This window comes from Mus caroli, chromosome 6 (genome assembly GCF_900094665.2).
Source record: "Mus caroli chromosome 6, CAROLI_EIJ_v1.1, whole genome shotgun sequence".
In the NCBI taxonomy this organism is placed as follows: domain Eukaryota; kingdom Metazoa; phylum Chordata; class Mammalia; order Rodentia; family Muridae; genus Mus; species Mus caroli.
Window position 1 is genome coordinate 26,392,005 of NC_034575.1, and position 19,986 is coordinate 26,411,990.

Sequence of the window (19,986 nt, forward strand, 5' to 3'; positions counted from 1 at the left end):
CTAAGAACTCTGTTGCCCTTGTGATAGACTTGGCTTCAGTTCCCAGCACTCCTAGGGAACCTCACAATCATCTATATAACTCCAGTTCTAAGCTACACGGACACCGGAAATGCACACCATGCTCATACAAAGCAGGCACATAAAATACATCTAAAAAAAAAAAAAAACAGGCGGACTTGCAACCCAGTGAAGATCCCTGGGTCTAGGTGATTTGAAGCATATAGAAGGATCTGTGCCGACTGTATGCAAATGCTATGCCATGTAATAAGCGACTCTACCAAGTGGGGGAAGGATAGGGTCTTAGCACCAGCCTCCTGCAAGTGCCAAAGGATGGCTCTGCAAATGAGTTGGGGCAGAGGGACAGCGATCAATCGGTAGCTAGAACTCGGGCTGGTGGTGAGATTCGAAGTGTGGAAAGGAAATGGCCGAATGGGGCGCAGATGGAAAACGGTCGGCAAACAGGTTAGACTGTTGCTCTTCTTATCTGAGAAGCTGCCCTGCAGTAGAGGGGATGGAGGACAGGACAGATGCTTGCTGAGGAGGAAAGGTTACCTCAGGCTGGGGTAGCTGCTGCCCCAGCAGGGTGGAGGATGGAGCAAGAGAAGGCCCTTTCAGCCTGCTCCCCAGAGAGAGGTAGGTGCTGCTTAAACCTTCCATAAGGGCTGGCTTCCTCCTGTTCCTGGCTGCTCCCAGACCTGGGACTGACTCCACTATTAATAGCAGAAAAGGAAACTGGAAAGAATGCTCCAGGAAGAGGGCGTGTGGAAGGCAGGCAGGAAGGCAGCAAGACTGGACTCCACCCGGACACTCGCCTGGCCTCTCCTTCCTTCCACCACAGCTCCTCACTCCAAGCTGTCACCTCCAGAGCAATGAAAGGACAGAGGACAGAGACCAAGCTGGACCTGAGGCAGCCCTCCTTGGCTTAGTGGGACCAAAGAACACACACAGATGGGGACACAGACCCCGCCCCCAGCCTCTGACCCTGAGACCCAGGCACTGTGATGCATGCAGAGAGTTTCCAAGGTCCCTCAGAATATGAGCAATTCCTGTGTAACACTGTGCAATACACAGGTAAGCCAGCTTTTACTGGGACTTCGGAGTCATTGTCACAACCACCAAGGAAAGTGTGCTCCAGGCTGCCTGCTTCGATGCTCAAGTGACACCCACTCCCTGAGACCCAGGAAGGACCTAGGGATAAGCAGCTCCAGGCTCAGGCAAGTGAGGTCTGTCAGAGTCCGCCCCCTCTTCAGGGCCATTTTCCCCTGGGCCCCTGATTCACAGACAGGGTCTGAGAGGCAGGAAAACACTGGAGCAACATTGGAGCATCTTCAGTCTGGAAGAGTAAAGTCTGAAATCAGTGTCTGCGTGAATCCTGGCGGCACTGAAGCATCATCTCTTCCCTGCAGCTCCCAGCAACACCATCCTCAGCTCAGCCTTGAGGGCCACTGTCTTAGCCAGGGTTTCTAGTCCTGCACAAAACATCATGACCAAGAAGTAAGCTGGGGAGGAAAGGGTTTATTATTCAGCTTACACTTTCATATTCCTGTTCATCTCCAAAGGAAGTCAGAACTGGAACTCAAGCAGGTCAGGAAGCAGGAGCTGGTGCAGAGGCCATGGAGGGGTGTTCCTTACTGGCTTGCTTCCCCTGGCTTGCTCAGCCTGCTCTCTTATAGAACCCAAGACGACCCCCAGAGATGGCACCACCCACAAGGTGGTCACTAATTGAGAAAATGCCCTACAGCTGAATCTCACGGAGGCCTTTCCTCACCTGAAGCTCCTTTCTCTGTGGTAACTCCAGCTTGTGTCAAGTTGACACACAAAACCAGCCAGGTTCTCGAAAAGACAACTGTGGCTTGTAGAGCCCACACCCATATAATCCATCCAGTCTCAAAGCCCTTAACTATCACAGTAGCTAAGGCTCTTTGTCCAAATCAAGCCGTAATTACATTCTTTTGTCTTTTGAGGGGACACTCTGTCTACCATGGAAAAACATGGGCCCTGCCCTGGCGTGGTTTCTCATCTGGTTGGTCTATTTAGCTTCCCTCATGGACCTGCTCAGTTTTTCCTTTACAGGATACCCTGGCTCCCATATGCCCCACATCCGTACTTGGTCCCAATGAGACTAAAGCAGAGGAAGAGGGTAGGAAGGAGCCCAGCCATCTGACTTAAGTCTCCACAGTAGCTGTGTGGCCAGGCAACTGTCCACTCTCCATTTTCCCCTGTGTATCCAAGTGAGCAGTGGGCACGAAGGGCAGAATGATAACCCTTGGCTTTAAGTACTCAGAACAGTGGGTTCACAAGACTCAACTATCATGAGCTGTGTCCTCCATGCCTGGAGGTATCTCCAACTTCCAGACCTCAGTTTTGCCCCTACCTATTTCCTGCTACAGAGCTGTGCACACCACCTTTGCCTTCATCCCTCACATCTGCACCACCCTAAGCAAGTGGAGGGAGGGGAATCCACAGTGTCCTCCCCCCACACACACTGCTCTTGGGAGGGGACAAGTTAAAATTGGAAGGGGGATGTGTCTGCTGTAAAGAAGGGCTCCAGATGAGGGGCTAGGCCACTATGACACAGTGATATGCAAAAGAGGAAAGCAAAGGCTTCTCTGAGTCCCAAAGTCTTTCCCACGAATGCTCAACTCTGTCCAGGGTGAGCCCAAAGGCAACCCGAGATGATATTGTAAATTAATTAAGCATGGCTGTGTCCCAATAAAACTTTATTTACAACTGCATGCAGCCAAGCATTTATTGGTTGGCCTTTGATGTGCTTTTTCTCCTGGGTCTGGGGATTGACGCTTGTGTTTTCATCCAGCTACAAATCCTGTTCTATGATTTCCCTAGAGCCTCACGGTTCACTCGGATGCCTGCAATTAGAAGCAGAGCCAAAGCCTCTCATACAAACACAGAAAATACACACTCAACCCCTGAGAAAAACAACCAACCTGTTACCTACCACCAAAAAAGGAGAAGTCAAGATTGGTTTACAGGCCTGAAGTTCTACAGCTCAGCAGCAGACCTAGGGGACTGGTGTCGTGATGGGACCTTGTAGGACTCTTCCCCTCTGTATGGCTGTTACCAACAACAACACTCCCTACTGCTTTGCAGGGAGGGACTGTGCCCATTCACCTTGCAGCCCAGACACCTGTATACACCTAGTGTATTCCAGGGAAGGTGCCAACAGGCGCCATACATCCTGACTCTCAAGGGACTGTCAGTGCTAGCTGGCATCAGCGATGGGTACAGTCAGCCAGCGCTCCACCAGGTCACTATACCCAACTTACTTTCCACTTCCCTTCTCTCCAGAAGAGGTGACTGGAACCTGGTGGTGTGGGTCCCAGGACAGCTTTACCATAGCCTCTTCCTCCTTATTTGAAAAACTCTCCCACTCATTTTAAGGCTGGACAAGGCAACCCAGTAGGAGGAAGAGTCGTAAGAACTGGCAAAAGAGTCAGAGGCACCCCCCACTCCCACTGTTATGAGTCCCCCAAACGCCCCAAGGTGAACAACCATAGCATGTATGCAGAGGACCCAGTGCTGACCCATGCATACTCCGCGAATGTCGAATCTGTCTCTGTGCACCCCTATGAGCCCTGCCTGTGTTCTCCTGGAGTCCTCGACCCCGCTGGCTCCTACAATCCTTCCTCTCTCTATTCAGAGGGGTTCACCAAGCTCCACCTAATGTTTGCAAGGCCTGCTCCTTTCTGAAGGAAAAGGGGGGAACAGTGAATCTGGGGGAGAGGCACGGTGGGGGAAGGGACTTGGAGGATCGGAGGGAGGAGGCCATACCCAAGATGTGTTGCATGAGAGAAGAATACATTTTGGGTTTTTTGTTTTTTTTTTTTTAAACTGTCCCATGGAGGTGCCTGGCTTCCGGCTTTCCGATGTCATGTTAACTGGCAGGAGAGAGGTCTACTAGGAACTGTTAGCCAAGCTTCAGCCATGCAGACCTGGCTGGCTCAGGAGTGTCATCCTCATGTCTGCAGCAGCTTTCTCAACCCTCGAGTGTCCTTGAACCCACCAGTCCAGAAGGCTCCCTCCTCACACCAATCTCCCATCACAAGCAGAGTCCTCCTGTGTGCTGTAATTTCTCGCCAGGCCAGATTCTTCTTTTTCTCCCATGTCCATGAGAACCCCAACCGAGACACATTCAGGTGTCCAGGACAGGGATTTGACTCCAGGGAACAATTTGGGGAAGAGAGGCTTGACTGGCCAAGAAGTGATCCATTTGGCCTGGCTGTCTTATAATGAGTGGGCAGTGACAACCCTTCCTCGCCTGGTGGTGGAGGAGCCACCTCTAAGAGACCTGTCTCTAGGTCCACTGCTCCCAGCGTTGAAAGGTGTGCAGTTGAGTGTGCAGTACGATGTGCCACACGGCTTAACAACATGATGTAATTAGAATACCTTGGCATATCGACACAACACACATGCACACGTATACACACACACACACACACACACACACACACACACGAGAGTGGGGATTAAGATCACATCAGATCTCACAATCAGGACGTCACACCTGCTTGTGAGGCACTTTGTGACCAAACTGTACCTACAGCCACATTGTGCCTTTTTGAATTTACCACCACCAGTATCACCTCCACCATCACTGCCACTACCACCACCACCATCTCCTCCTCCTCTTTCTCCTCCTCCTCCTCCTCTTTCTCCACCACCACTACCACTTGGCACTTGATGGTTTGAGATTGTTAACTTCCCTTACAGAGTCTCACTGTGCAGTCCACACACTCCTTATTTGCATGCATCCTGTACTGGGTCTGACCGAAATTAAGCTAGTCTAAAGACATACTTGTCTCTCAATCCATCAAACTATCCAAACAATGGAGAAATGGGAATTTCCCCAGGGAGTGGAGGCTGGAAGAAGGGCAAGGCACCAGCCAGGGGAAGAACTTGTCTCCCAGGGAAATCTCATAGCTCAGTAACTTGTCAGCATCTTGCAGGACGACTGAAGTCCAGTGATGGGTCAGTGGGGACCAGCACCATGTAGGTGTGTACATCTTTGTCCCTTCACTTCAGAACCCCAAAGATGGACTTGGGAGTTTGCTGAATGTCTTTGTCCACCCCTTCCAGTGTGGCCACAATAAAGTCTTTCTCTGCCTTCCTTCCACTTTTTGTTAGCTTATTAAGGACAGGTGAGCAGGCCTGGCTTGGGACAATCCTACTGCTGCCAATTGGCTCCATCATTTCCAGCTTACTTCAGGCTGCTGTGAACTGCAGTGCCATGCACACTCAGGCTGTGTCCCATGAACATCTGTGTGCACGTGAGGCAGCTTGGTGACAGGGCTGGCTGGGCCCGTTACTGAGATCTGGATAGAAGAACGGAACCAGGGGCTCCCATTCCCACGTACACCCGCAGCCCGAGTCAGGTCTTCTCTACGTGGCCACTCCACTCGGCTCTGCACACCACCCTCTCTCTGGCTGTCACTCGGTGGTGAGGACAGGGGAATCACTCTCTGGAGCCAGCAGCCTGTTCTAGGGCTGACTCAGAAGCTGAACAACCCTGTTTGCACAGAAGGCACAGAGGGTAAGGGACCAAGCTAGCTAGGGTCACAGCTCAGTGCTCTCTCCCATCTCTTCTGATAAAACTCAGAGAGGCCCAGCGTAAGCAGTGTCCCAACCACTTGGCGCTTCTCCGGGGAGATCAAGGCCCAGATCTCACTCAGCTCTACCCTTGAGCCCTCAGCAGGAATCTTAGGAACATTCTGTGACTCAGAGAGGAGGGTAAGAAGAGAGCCTGGAATGTCATCCTGTGCCCAGCTCTACCCTGCTGCTACCTGTGAAGCTGCCCACAGCTGCTCCCTCTGCCCCCCCCACACACACCTCTGCTTCCCTACCAGTCACAGCTGCCCTGTCTCTACTGGGAGCTTCATTTAAGGATGCCAGCCTGCCCAGCTACCTGGAGAAGGGAAGGGGCAGGGCTCTTCCTGAGGAGGAATGAGCGAGCCATTAGCGTCCTTCAACAGCACCCTCACAGGGCCTCCTAATCCCTTGGCAGCTACTGGCCATGTGAATCCCAGTCAGTCGGTCTGGGCAAGGTGCCCAGGAGCAGCCTGTCCACTGCCAGTGGTGGGCAGGGACAGAGGTGAGGCCCAGCTGCCTTGTTCACCCCCCTCCCCCACTGCCAACACAGGTTGCTGGACAAAGCCACAACAGAAGACAGCAGCACCTGGAAAAAGTGTTTCCCAAGGGAGCCCTTCACCCTGTCACAGCACAGTTTCAATGGGCACCACAGAGCAAGCCAGGGAAGGCCTGAGATTTACGTGGGCAGGGGTCTCCCAGAGCCTGGATTTCCTGTCTGACAATCATGGGTCAAAATGAACAAACAAAAGATGGGGGGGGGGAGAGGGAGACACAGAGAGAGAGAGAGAGAGAGAGAGAGAGAGAGAGAGAGAGAGAGAGAGAGAGAGAGAGAGAGAGAGAGAGAGAGAGGAGAAAGACTGAACAAGTATATACCTTGAGAAAAGCAACAAAAGACTTTCAAATCCACAGAGACAGGAGGCAAGAGGGGCCAGATCAAACACCGTACTGTGTACCTCGGATACCAGTGCATGATCCGTCTTGCAATGTCTGTGTCTTGATATACCTGTGACCACGGAGACACCAAGGCAGAGGTGTGGGTGTATGTTCTCGTTCTCTCTCTCTCTCTCTCTCTCTCTCTCTCTCTCTCTCTCTCTCTCTCTCTCTCTCTCAGTACAGTTTTCCATGCATCCCCCTAGTGTAAAGCCTGTCTACCTCTTGTCAGGCAGTGGTGGTACACACCTTTAGTCCCAGCACTCAGGAGGCAGAGGTAGGCAGATCTCTGAGTTCGAGGCCAACCTGGTCTACAGAACAAGTTCTAGGACAGCCAGGGCTATGCAGGAAACAAAACAAAACAACAACAACAAAAAAAAACAAACCGTAAAGCCGACCTCTTAAACTTAACTACCAAGGTTTATTTACTAAAGCTTTCTCACCTTGGCCAGACACAGCCTTTCTATACCAGTCGGGCCATTGCTTTATGACTTTGTTTCCCTTGTATCAATAAGAAGAAACAGACGACAGACTTGGGTGGCTCAGTGAGATTCGTCTCTCAGTCAGGTGAGGAACCTGGACTGGAACCCAGGCAACCCAGGGGGACCAGAGGGCTATGCAACACTCGTTGCGTTGCGTAAGAACACTAGTTCTTCGACTGTGGTGTGGGGCTCTGTGGTATTGGCTCATTGTGGTGCTGGCTCCTCCCAGTAGAGCGCCTAGTACTCGACCCTGCACATTCCACATTAGCCGCTTCCAGAGGCAAAGCGCCTGCGCATTTGGCACTCCACGCTTCCCTTCACAGCTCGGTCAAAAACAACCTCGGTAAATATTTTTCTGAGGGGGCGCGGTATCATTCCCACGCCGCCTCCCCGTCCCGTGAACATAGCCAGATGCGTACAGTTTCGAAGTGGCCCCCGGAATCCTCTGCCAGGGACCAGCCTCCACTCTTGGCCTGCCACAAACAAAGGCATGAAGCCAGAGGGAAGTCCTGCATCCCCAGCTGTGGAACAGTCGCCTCTGGGAACCAGATTGAAAGTTCCGTCTGTGAAATGGAGCCTGTGAATTTCCCTGGGAATGACTGCCTTTCATCAGGTGGAAGCCAGGGGTCATGACCACAAGTGACCACAAGTGACCTCAAGTGTCGCTTTCCAGATTTCCCAGCTTTGTGTGTTCTGTGCTGCAGACGTCCCTCTTCCAGGAAAGACACCCATGAGCTTCTGGCTGAAGAATAATTCTCACCGTTACACCTTTCCCACCCCTGTGCTTGGTTGGGGCAGAGAGGTGTGTGGGGGGAAACATTTTGTTAAGGCGTGGCTTTGTCAGCACCCCAACTGATGCTTCCTGAAGCAAAAAATAAGAAAGCGAATATCAGCTGGACCCAGGAGGGGAAAGTGCGACCACCCACCGGAGTGCACAGAGTCTGGTCTTCTTTGAGAGTGGGTGTGCGAGCACACAATGCATACATGGGACGGGGGTTGTTTGCAGCCTTGCCTTTTCTAGGAATCGGGAGCTGCACTGAACGTTCCTTCTGAGGTTTCCCCAATCATGGCAAGGGCTAGGCTGTCTTACATCACCCGCGCTGGCTTTTGAAGTTTGCCTTGAGGTGGGTAGGGAAGGTTCTATCCCTTTCCAGAATCCCACACGCGTGTGCGCACACACACACACATACACATACACACACACACACACACACACACACACACACACACACTCCCATCCTCACCTCTGTCTTTGCTCTCTTGCATTTCCAGTTTGCTTCCCTGTAAGTAGCTGCAGAGCCCAGCTAGATAGCCAGGCCAGGCTTATTCCATGGCTCACCTGTGTGACGCCACTCAGGCTAATCCAAAACCACAAGGGCTATGACTCGAAAAGTCACTACCACTCTCCCATCTCCTGATCCCATTTGGAAAGTGGAGACAGCTCCACACCAAGATTCCTCTATCCCAGAGTGGCCAACAGCACAAAGCAGGTCCTCAGCTTTTCTCGACATCCCTTTGAGCCTGGTCCCAGCTGGGCCTATGGTCAGGCACTTGTGTCCTCCACTGTGACCCAGGGGTTGGCAGCATCCCAGACTGTCCTAAACAGGCCACTGCCTTTAAGACACTTCCCCTGAAGGCATTCACAGCAGGTCAGAGTATCAATACGGCATGTTCCTAGGTCCCCCTCCTTGGGTATATCCACACATGAAGTCAAATCATCAGTTGAGTCGAAGCAAATTGAAAAGGCCACCAGGAGCTACTCCACGGGTGCCTTATTTGCAGATGAGAAAACCGAGGCCAGCAGGAGACTTCACACTGTCTGTCCGTCCATGTGGAACAGCCTCTACCACAAGCCAGTCTTCCTTTCTCCCTGCTCCATGGTGCAATCGTGAGCTCCCATGATCCATCTCTCCTTATTCCCCTTGCCAACCATGCCTCTCTGCCACATATACTGGAGCAGCACACGTAGGCAGCCATAGCTATAGCTACAGAGGGAGAGCTGTGGCTGCCATGTCGTTGTGATTGTCCTAAGGGGTCCTGGAATCTATCACTGTGCATGCTCTGTGAGCACACAGGACAGAACTCTCAGGTTCTCCCAGAGCTTGAGAGGATAAACTCAGAAAATGCCCTGCCTCAGTGCCTACCCCCAACCCCACCCCAGGAAGCCCAGACCTCTGAAGCTACAAAACCAGAACCAGGGTGGCCTCACAATGAGAAGCAAGTGTGGGGTGCTCCTAGCTGGACTACGACCCAACCATGCAAGGAAGGGAGACAGGGGACACACTGCACTTTGTCTGCACTCAGGCTAGGGTGGGAACTGAACCTGTTTAATTAAGCAAGGGGATACTCCTTGCCATTGCCTCAATTGGGGGTGTAACATAGGGGACAGCTGCAACTGGAAAAGCTAATGCCAGCCAGTGGCTCCCAGTGGTTACCGTTTGGCTTAGCCTGAGTCCTGCTTAGCCAGCTCTACAGCATGTCCCCTTGCTCCAGAATGTCTCCTCCCCTCTGACACCTGGGACCTGAGGTACCCAGGAGGTGTTACAGGAATTGGGGTAAGAGGCAAGGGGGCGGGGAGTGGAGCCAAGAGCAACCAGAAAAAACGGTTGGCCAGCAGGGAACTCAAAAGATCAAACACCAGAAGCAAGGGTCCCCAAACCCAGTTTTTGTTTGCTTGCTTTATGATTTTTTTGTTTGGTTGGTTTTTTGACAAGGTCTCATGCAGACTCCGCTATCTTCAAACTCTATATAGTTAAGGATGACTCTGAACTTGTGATTCTCCTGTCTCCACCTCCGCAGCGCTGGGATTACAGGTATATACCCTCTCAGCCAGGTAGATGTGTGCTGCTGGGCTTATGTGGTAATGAGGATCAAACCTAGGGCTGTGTGCCCAGCAAGATCTCTGCCCACTGAACTGCATCCCTGACCCCCCACAACTCCTTTTAAGTCCCAGTCTGCTAAGGAGCAAGCCTGGCTAACACCCACAGAGAGCTGCAAGGCTTATGAACTCAACTTGATCCCATGTACCTGGCTCAAGCACCTTCAAAAGCCTGGTTTCCCACATGATTTCCTAGAAACCCTCTGGAAGAGGTCTCTGGGGTTTCATTTTCTCTTTTGCCACCCCTAGGTCAAAGTGTTTTCACTGATGACTTTGCAGTGTGTCCCAGGTCTTTAGAGATTGTCTGGAACTAACACTGAAGACAGCCAGTGGAGACACTGCCTATCCCCAGATGTCCCGCGGAAGCCTGAGTACTTCAGAAAATACATGTTCTCCTCTTTCTCCGACTGTGTGTGTGTGTGTGTGTGTGTGTGTGTGTGTGTGTTCTGAGACAGGGTCTCACTGTACCTATAACTCAGCAGTATACTTGTCCTCTTAAAAGAGAAACAGATATTTTTCTATTCAATACTACAATATGAGTCTGTGTTTAGAACCAGCTAGGGCAGTGCACACCTTTAGTCCCGGCACTCAGAGGCAAAGGCAGGTGTTTCTCTGAGTTCAAGGGCAGCCTGGTCTACACAGCAAGTTCCAGGACAGCACAAGGCTACAAAGAGAAACCCTGTCTCAAAAAACCGGGGGTGGGGTGGGTGGGTGGGGTGGGGGGTGGGTGGTAGTGAGTGATGAAGGGAGGGAGGGGGATTGATTGATTGATTGACTGATTGGAACTGAGCCTCAATGAAGGGGAAGAGTGAGTGGCATTTCTCCATCTTTGCACCATGGTTTCCCTTTTAATCATAGGACATGTATTTAACCCACTGGCCAAGCCTTCACTGAGAGACAGCCTATTCAATCTTGAATAGTGTTCTTTCCAAACAGTTTGGTAAGCAGCTTGCTTCATGCACTGTGAAAGTACAAACACAGTCCCCTATGATGCTTGCCATGACTTACCATTTGGGTAAACTGAGGCATGCAATGGTGCCCCGACTGTCTTTCTCCCTTTCTCCTTCTTCCCTGCTTTGTAGGAAAACAACCACTTCCCTAGCCCACCGCCGCAGGCTCTCAAGCAGGAGGGCTGCAACATTGTAAATCTTCCTTCCCATTCTCTACCTGCCCCAGGCCATCGCTAGAGTAGGAAAATATAGAGCGGGAAGCCCAGAAGCCCACCACCAACCACACCATGCTTAGATGGCAGCCCGTATCACTGGAGTCTGCGTAGGGTGGGTTGACACCAGGAAGAAACCTGCTGGTGGAACCAAAAAAGGGAGCTGGCAGATAGATATGCAGCAGGACTGGCCAGGGAAAAAAAACATCAGCCAATCACATGTCCTCTCTTCCTGGTAGGAGAGAGGCCATGAGAGCCCAGACCACAGCCTTGAGGGCTCCCAGGGTCAGCACATCTGTGGCTCCAGGAAAACCCGTATTGACAGTAACACCTAAGGGTGAGAAGAGCACCCACTGCCCAGGCTGGGGTGAGAAACATTTGCGTGGGAACCAGGAAGGCAGGGTCTAGAATCCAGAGCACCTACTAAGCCAAGTTCCTCTGAACACTCTCATCTGGGGCTCATCAAGCGGTGGCCATGAGATGGTCACCTTAGCCTTGAAGGACAAAGCTTGACTTTATGAAGTTCCCATGGGTGGAAGACGCCAGGAGTTCGGTCTATTTAATTACCTCCTACAACAGGCTAGGACTGTCCCTTGGAAAAGGGACATACTTATGCTTTGCCACACACCACTTCTGTGACTCTATTTGACCAGTAATGTTGGGGAATGGGTTCATTATACTGACTGGAAAACAAGGCCAAGGAGCAAATCCAAGGTCAAGGGCTAGCATGGGAGACGCAAAGGGGAAGCTAAATCTCAAACCTGTGACTCCAAAGTCTGGGACATTGTATCAGGATGTCTCCATTTACCTTTCTCTGACGGTGAAACAGTTTTCTCAAAGGAACTCCCACGTGGAACAGACAAATGCAGTTATGCTCAATGGATAGACACAAACTCAGATGGAAACGATAAGAAAACCCTTAGCATTCTTTCAGATATATCCCCCACCCCCACCCCAAGCTCTTGGTAGCCCCAGAGTCCCTCTACCAGGCTTTGACCTCATTGACCTCAGCTGTTTCTCACCTAGACAAAGACCCTAGGGGGCGCTCTCCTCATCTTTTGCCATTTTGTCAATGTTTTCCTGAAGCCACTGGTGTGCCTACCTAGGTACAGTTTGGTGCTGGACTCCTAAGAGGATGCTGCCCTCTGCCAATACATGTATCCATAAAAACATGAGGGGAAGTTGTGTGTGTGTGTGTGGGGGGGGGGTGTCTGAGTGTGTGTACTCTACTCAAGCACATGCATGCAGAGAGATTCCGATCCTATCCCAAGGCCATTGTGGGAACCTAGGTCCTCCCCTCTGCCTGCCTTGCAGCTCATGGGAAATTTCAGAACTGGCTCAGTGGCCTGGCCACTGGAGTGCAGAGGAGCCTGGATGGGGGAACTGGTTTCTCTGTCTTCAAAGGTACTTCTCCCTCAATACCCTACACACCTAGACTCTCCAGACTTCAGACTGCACTGAGGTCAGAGGTATCCATGCCTCAGGCCATGGAGAAACCAATTAGTTCTCTTTCCCTTCTGCACAGATGGACCCTGACGTGTCAGGGAAAGGAGGGCTGACTAAAGCCACAAGCAGCCTGAGGCGGCCACAAACAAGCACTCCAGTAGAACTTGCCAGGCACCTACCCCTGTACCCATCTCTGCTTCTTTTTTTTTTTTTTAAAGATTTATTTATTTATTATATGTAAGTACACTGTAGCTATCTTCAGACACTCCAGAAGAGGGCGCCAGACCTCGTTACAGATGGTTGTGAGCCACCATGTGGTTGCTGGGATTTGAACTCTGGACCTTCGGAAGAGCATTCGGGTGCTCTTACCCACTGAACAATCTCACTAGCCCCTCTCTGCTTCTTTATAACGTAACTATTTTGGGTCAAATAAAAGTTACTCTTTCTGAAGGAAAACACCCCCCCCCTTCCTGATTCTCTTGTTGTTAGATATCAGCGACTTCAGGTCAGCAAAATGCTCCTGGAAAAGTCAGGTGTAGTTTTGGGTAGATACCTTCAAAGGAGGAGCTACAGCGCTGTTCTTACTTCTTCCTTTTTTCCTGATAGGCAGAATCCTATCATGGACCGTAGGGCTGTGAGCTAAGGAGGGCAGAACCAACACTGCAGTACTCCGAAATTCCAAAATGAGAGCAACTTAACTTGTCTTAGATGCTGTCTCCACTGAAAGACTTTTAGAGTGAGGATCACACAGCCACATAGGAGACAGGAGGCTGCTCAACTCCTGTGGCTCTCCTCCTGGGAGTCTCCCTGTTCCGGTTGATGCTCACTTGTCTGTTTCTCAAAGCTCCCTGGCCAACTCCTGCCTGCCACCTCCACCCATCTGGACTCAGGTCAGGAGTGGAGGGGACAGAGCTGGGACACAAGACTCACTCACTCAGCAAGTTTTTATTGAGCATCTACTACAGGCCAGGGACTTTTCTAGAGACTGTGGCTACAGTACTAACAAAGTTTCTGCCCTTATGATACAGTGTAGCCCAGTGTTTCTTAACACCCCTGAATACAGTTCCTCAAGCTGTGGTGACCTCTCACCATAAAATTATTTTTGTTGCTACTTCACAAGTATAATTTTGCTACTGTTATGAATTGTAAATATCTGATATGCAGGATGTCTGATATGCAACCCCTGTGAAAGGTCGAAAAATGCTGACCTAGAGGGGGGGCGAGGGGGGGGAGCATTCCACAAGAGAGAACATCAAGGGCAAGGAAATGGTGTGTGTGGGGGGGTTATATGTCCTGGAAAGCTCTCTCAAGAAGGTGACACTTGGGCAGGGTGTGGGTCCTTTGGAAGAATGCTAGTCTAGCATGCATGAAGCCTGTGCATTCGATCTCCAGCACTGTGTAAACTGTTGGTCACATTGATACACACCTAGAGGTGGAGGCAGGAGCATAAGACAATCAAGCCTACACAGGAGAGTCCCAGGCCAGCTGGAGTTCCGTGAAACTGTCTAAAAAAAAAAAAAGAAGCTTTGAAGTAAGAATCGGGAGCCTGAGCATGACTGAGGAAAGACATGGTTAGGCGATCGACTGTCTCTAAGGCTTTGTACCAGTGCCTCCGGAATGGACAGAAATAGAGGCTACCCAGTGGCGAGCCTGTGCTCCTCCAGCTTCAGCCGCTGTGACACTTGTGGGGACTCTCTCAGAGAGCAGCAGGGCCACCAAGTTAGTCGGGAGTCTCAAAAGCCTTGCAGCTCAGGCTAAGTTCTGTGGGTTTGAGCTTCATAGTGGAAGCCTCAGACGTCGGCTGTATACTTAGAGATCACAGAATGCCTGGGCCGTGTCACAGTATTGCCCTGACTACCCTGACCAGTCAGTTTCAAGGTTTGAACTCACACAGCCATAGGCCCCTGGTTGTCCCAAAGCCCTCAGGGGCCTGGTTCTTGGGAGGGGGTCCTCCAGCACCCCATTGTGGGGCTGAACGCAAGCCTAGATCAGCCAGTCCTCACAATTCCCTACCCTTGGGTTGAGGCATGTAGCTTTCCGGCTATGACAATTGGCGGACGGGGTGCCACCCTGCACCCTGGCCCTAGGGAAGTGCGAGGTGGCTGACCTGAGGGGGTGAGGGTACGAAGGAAGAGAGAGGGTAGTGGTAGTGTGTGCTGAGAGGGTAGGGACAGAAGAAGGAAAGGAAGAACTGGTGGCCCAGAGACCAACACAGTGACTATATTGATGGGCCTATGTCTCAGATTCCGGGAGATGAGGCCACTCCCCCCCCCCCCCACACACACACCCCGCAGTGAGCTCTTCTTTGACCACCCTTTTATTGCGGCTACTGGCTGAACGCTGTGGATGCCATAGGAGCTCTCAGGCTCGCTGGGGACACTGGCACACACAACCACAACTCAGGCTGCCCGCTTTGTGACTGTACTTAGAAGTTCTGTCTGGCATTGATTGGCCAGATAACACCAAGCGTAAGTTACCTTAATGGCAGACAGGAAGGGTCAGAATTGGTTAAAGGTAAATTTGTCAACCTTTACTAAATTCCTCCAGTCCCCAGAAGAGATATGGCACCAAAAAGGCTGAATTCAGTTCTACAGCCACACACCGATCCACAGGTGTCTTTGCCAAGCCTTTGGGAACACCCAGAAAGAGGCAATATTCCACCTCCTTGGTCTACACCTCTCATCTGAAAAATACGTGAGCTCTGGCAGGTAAGTTCCAGATGGCTCTCAGCCCTTGGACAGTTATGCAGAGATGGTATAGAAACTACCCTTGGGCAATTAGATTCCGTTATTAACATTTTTTCACTTTGAGATGGGGTCTCCTGTAGCCTAGGCTGACCTAGGATTTACCATTCTCCTCCCGGCCACCTCCCAAATACCAGGATTACAGGTGTGCGGCTATGCTCACTCTCTGTGGTCCTTGAACTCCATCCCCAGTTCCTGGATTCCTCTTTGAGTAAGCAGTGGGCTGCTACCTAAAGGAACTTTATCTCAAGCATTGCTGAACACAAGCAGCTCCTTACAATGTTGTGCTTTCTGAGATAGGGTCTTATGTATCTCAGGTTGACCTCCAGTTTCCTAGGAAACCAATGACTTTCAACTCCATCGGCCCAAGTGCTTGGATTATAGACTTGTGCCATTATGCTGGGTTTATTCAGTGCTAGGAGCTGAACTGAGAGTTCAAGTCTGTCCCCACCCCATAATGTATCTTTTGAGTAGATTATTTTCTTGAAAGTTTTTGTTTTTGTGTTTTGTTTTGTTTTGCTTTGTTTTGTTTTGTTTGAGACATGATCCCACTATGTAGCTGGCCTGGGACTCAGGGATCCCCTCACTTCTGAATGCTAGGATTAAGGACATGCTCCACCACATCCATTTGAACATACTTAGTCTTCTGTGGCCCCGGGAGTCAGGATCCCAGATCTGACACTTCCTTGGATCTGTCACAGCCTCACAAGCGGATGAGACACACACGACAGAAAGACTCGTCCATCAATGTTTCTGGGAACAGGCTGTGATAGGAAACCATACCAACTGAACTCCTTCCTTGCCCTGCCTCAGACACTCTGGGCACAAAGAAGTACAGAGCCCAGAGCTGAAAGTCGTCCGGACCTAGGTCTGCTGGGTCTCCAGGCCAGCTCAGGCCTGTCTCCAGCTGTGGAGAGCAGCACTGGCTGGAGCAGAGACCGGTTCCCAGTACACAACTGGAAAGGGAGTCCACTAGGTAGACATTGATGCTGCTGGGATTCCCTTTCCGGTCTGCATCCAAGGATCACGTGCTCAGCACAAGATCCTGGTTCTCTAGGTTCTCTAAAGGATCTACGTGTGGAGAGGCACAGCAGGCTATGGAGCCCAGGCTCAAGAGATAACCCATTCAGCAGCCTCCTCCCCAGGGGACTCTAACCCCATGGTCCCTCCCCCTCAGCTTCCAAAGGTAAGTCTCCTCCGGGTGGATGGAGAGGCCCCAGGAAGAGGCTGACTGGCAGGCTCTCTTCACCTGAGTCTAACATTCCACACTTCTCAGTGTAACCTCCTGAGGACTTTAAACTGCTGGTCTCTGTCCCTCCCTGGAAGGCCACACCCCACCTGAAGCCTCTGTGCCTTTCGCAGTCAGGCTACCTCTGTTGATGCACACCTCAGAGTGAATCTTGTCAGAAAACCCCTACCCCCTCCCTACTTGTGGAACCTTCCCTTCAGGCAAGTGGCTGGCTCCCTCCCCTATAGAATTCCTCACAGATCCCGCCTCACCCCCCCCCCCCAGAGTGGCTCCCATCCCCAAGCCTGCTTCTCCCTTACACCTTACAATTCATCTTAGCTTAGTGACCCTAGGAACAGCTCTCCCACCCCCTGCAGATCCTCTTTTATTTTAAAATCTCCATACGAAAACACTCCAGGAAGCTCTTCACTGGGCTCATTAAGACAGCAGCCCCTAGCCTCTGGGAAGCAAGTCACTCGTCCAGGACCACTGGGTAACAGCAGCAGAATCCCAAAGCTCAGGACGTCTCAAGCCCATCAAGCACCCAATACACCCATTCAATTCACCGCAGTACCAGTGCTTTGGCTACAATGTTAAATCTGTTACCCTTACCATTGTTCATCAGATGAAAGACAACCTATGAAGCAGGTTTGTGATCACTTCAGTAGGAAGCCTAGGCTTGAAAAGTCCACAGGCATGCAAGTGTGGGGCCCAGTCAGAGAGTTTCCACCATGTCAACCCATCTGTCTCCTGCCCAGGATTCATCCCTCAAACAGCTATCATCCAGAGAGGCCTAAATAGGTCTCTCTTTTCAACAGCCAAGGAACATGGAAGTCAAGACATCCACAACAGTGAAAACAGAGGTCCCCTTCTGTTCCTCCATCCTACTTTACAGATAGGAAAGTGGAGAGCAAAGGCCTGACTTGCCCTGTGGCAAAGGAAAAGCCCAGGAAGGACCCCAGGATAAAGGCTGTTTACCTCCAGGGTGAGCTCAAACCACCAGTTTAGGAGGAAAGCAGGAGACCTGTTGGGATAATCCCTGTGTTACAGAGACCTGCCCTGGAAGCCTACAGTTTTGCATCTCATCATAGAATTCCACCAGCTGAGGGGCGCTGGGGGTGGGGGTGGGGGGGTATGGCTGATGACAGGAGGGTGTAAAACCACCACAACCCAACCCCAGGTTTGCCCCCTAAGCCTTTTTTGACCTGGATACAATTCACCACCATCATCGTCATCATAATCAATTTGCTGTCAGTGTAACCATTCCTCCTCGCCACCAAACACTGTCAAAGAACGTCTCTATATTGCCACATACTATGAAAATGACATTTCAGGATTTCAGTATCCAGGGCTCAGTGGTGCTAAGAGACTTGCTGTTTGGAACAAGGCCAGGTTTCTGGACACATTTGTTCGAGCATATTGATCTCTGACTATGAACTGTCCCTGTGGTAGAGTCTGGACAGGGCCCCTCAGCAGGCATCGTTCCTAGGCAGTTCTCAGGTGCCAGACAAGAAGCCCAACCTTGATGTCCAGGGACCAGGTTGGGAGCAGTTCACTGATGGCTTCCAGGGATCTCCCTTTAGCCTGTATCTTCTCCAAGCTTGGCTTCTATAAGATTGGATCACTGTGGACTAACTAGCCCATCTGGCTTTTGAATGGTACTAGGGGCTCCCCCTCCAAAAGACTGCATGTGAAGACCATGAAGTTGCCAGGGCACTCTACAGACTTGTCGGTCCTTGTAAGACTGTGGCCCTCCAAGCTCTTCCCATCTTCCTCAAACTGCACCCCTCCTCAAGGAGCACAGGCCCTTCCCCCAATGGGAGTACTCTTCCCTTCCAGGTCACGTTGGAGTCGCAGGCCACCCTCCGGAGGTTTAAACCTCCATTCCCTGAGGACCAGCCCTCGCCACCCTGCCATCTCATCTCTCATTGTTCTGCAGAATCATATTCCCCCAACACTAACTCCCACAGGAGCAGAGTCCCTTCCCCGCCTGGGCGGTCACCACTGTACTTCTGACTCTGGAAAGCCTCCCTTCGCTACTTTCTCCCTGCAGCTACCTGCTCAAGATAGGCTACTCCGTTTATGAAACCTGCCTCTCTCTCCTGGGCTGAGTCTCTCAGCTGTTTGGCAGGGACTTTGGGACACCTGCTCTGGTTATGTTTGCAGACACTGCCTGACCTCTCAAACAGAAAGTAACATTCCACCTTCAGAAAGAAAGTAGTGAGATCGTCTCCAAGCTGGGTCTGATGGGAGATGGGTGCCTGAGGTAAGACACAACTCAAACCTCATTTGTGAAAGAAATTTCTTGTTTACACAAAGGGGTGGGAGGGGCCCACCATCCTGGCCATGCTCTGAGAAAGAATTCGGTCCTTTGGCAACATGAAAGCAAGGACCCCACTGAACCAGACTCTGGGACCCTGGAAGGAGCGCTTATTCCACCCGTCCCGTGACAGGCTTAAGAAAAAGCACTTGCACAAGAAGTACGCTACACGCGTGGGCATTTAGGGGTTTGAGGTCAGTTTCAGGGGCTCCTTCGTGTGCTCCCTGCCCGTGGCTTTGCTTAGTTTCAACGACCTCGCAATACGGTCCCCTAGTAGCCCCAAACACGAGAAAGAGAAATCGCATTCTGGTGGTCACTCGGGAATCTGGGACCTCCCCACAACCCAAAGTTTCCCCCCATCTCCAACGAACCCACCAAGTGCCCCCTTTACAATCTCACAACCTCCGGCTCACTCTACACCAGTGAAGACTAGGGATAAATCCACGATCTGGCCCCGCACCTGCGGGGTTCTCCAATTTGGAGGGGGCGTGGACGGTGCCAAGGTCAGGACTCTGCGTGCGGCCACGCGGGAGAGGCTGAAAGCGGTCGGACCACGCGGTGCAGCCGGCTTCCCAGGAGCCCCACCAGGCTTGGGGCGGAGGAGAATGACCAGGGGTCCCGGCAGAGCCGCGGCTGTCCACTCACCATTTTGCTGGGAGAGAGATGGAGGCGACAGTAGCAGCACCAGCTGCAGCAGCAGCGCGGAGAGCGCCGTAGTGGGACGCATGGTTGTGCTCGCCCGGGGACTCGGAGCAGGTGGCTGCGGCGCTGGCGCAGGGTCGCGCGTCCGGACGGCGGGAGCGTCGGCGCCGCTCGGGGAGGCCTGGCGACGGCCGCAAACTCTGGAGTCGCGATCCGGCCGCTTCTCCTGCCTGCCGCAGAGCTGGGCTGGGACGCGGAGCCAGCAGCGAGGAGCGAAGGTGTCTGCGGCCGGGGCGGTGTCTGCGCCTCTGCGGCCCCGCGCACGTTGCTGCGAAGACTCCCGCCCCGTCCCGTCCGCGCTGGCCTCCGCCCCCTCCCCCAGGAGCTCGCCCACAGCGGCGGCGGGGTCGGGCGGGGCGGCGGCTGGGCGGGCGCTGGGCTGCGAACAATAAGCAGAGGAGGAAACTCCGCCCTGGAGCGCGGCGGGCGGGGGAGCAGGGGCTGGCGGTCCCGGGCAGTGTGTGTGTGTGTGTGTGTGTGTGTGTGTGTG

General features: G+C 52.1%; 1 protein-coding gene across 2 annotated transcripts in view; it reads right to left on the reverse strand.

Annotated features, from left to right (window-relative positions):
- Positions 1-19,801, reverse strand: part of Podxl (podocalyxin like) — a 42,305-nt gene extending 22,504 nt beyond the window's left edge. Inside the window, exon 1 of one of the 2 annotated variants that reach the window (XM_021165444.2) lies at positions 19,440-19,801. In XM_021165444.2, coding sequence (XP_021021103.1) covers positions 19,440-19,521 — 82 coding nt within the window. In that variant the 5' untranslated portion in view covers positions 19,522-19,801. Of the gene's footprint in view, positions 1-13,928; positions 13,966-19,439 lie in introns of those variants that run through there. The other variant, XM_029478765.1, reaches the window with a different exon arrangement.
- Positions 19,802-19,986: the final 185 nt, after the last annotated feature.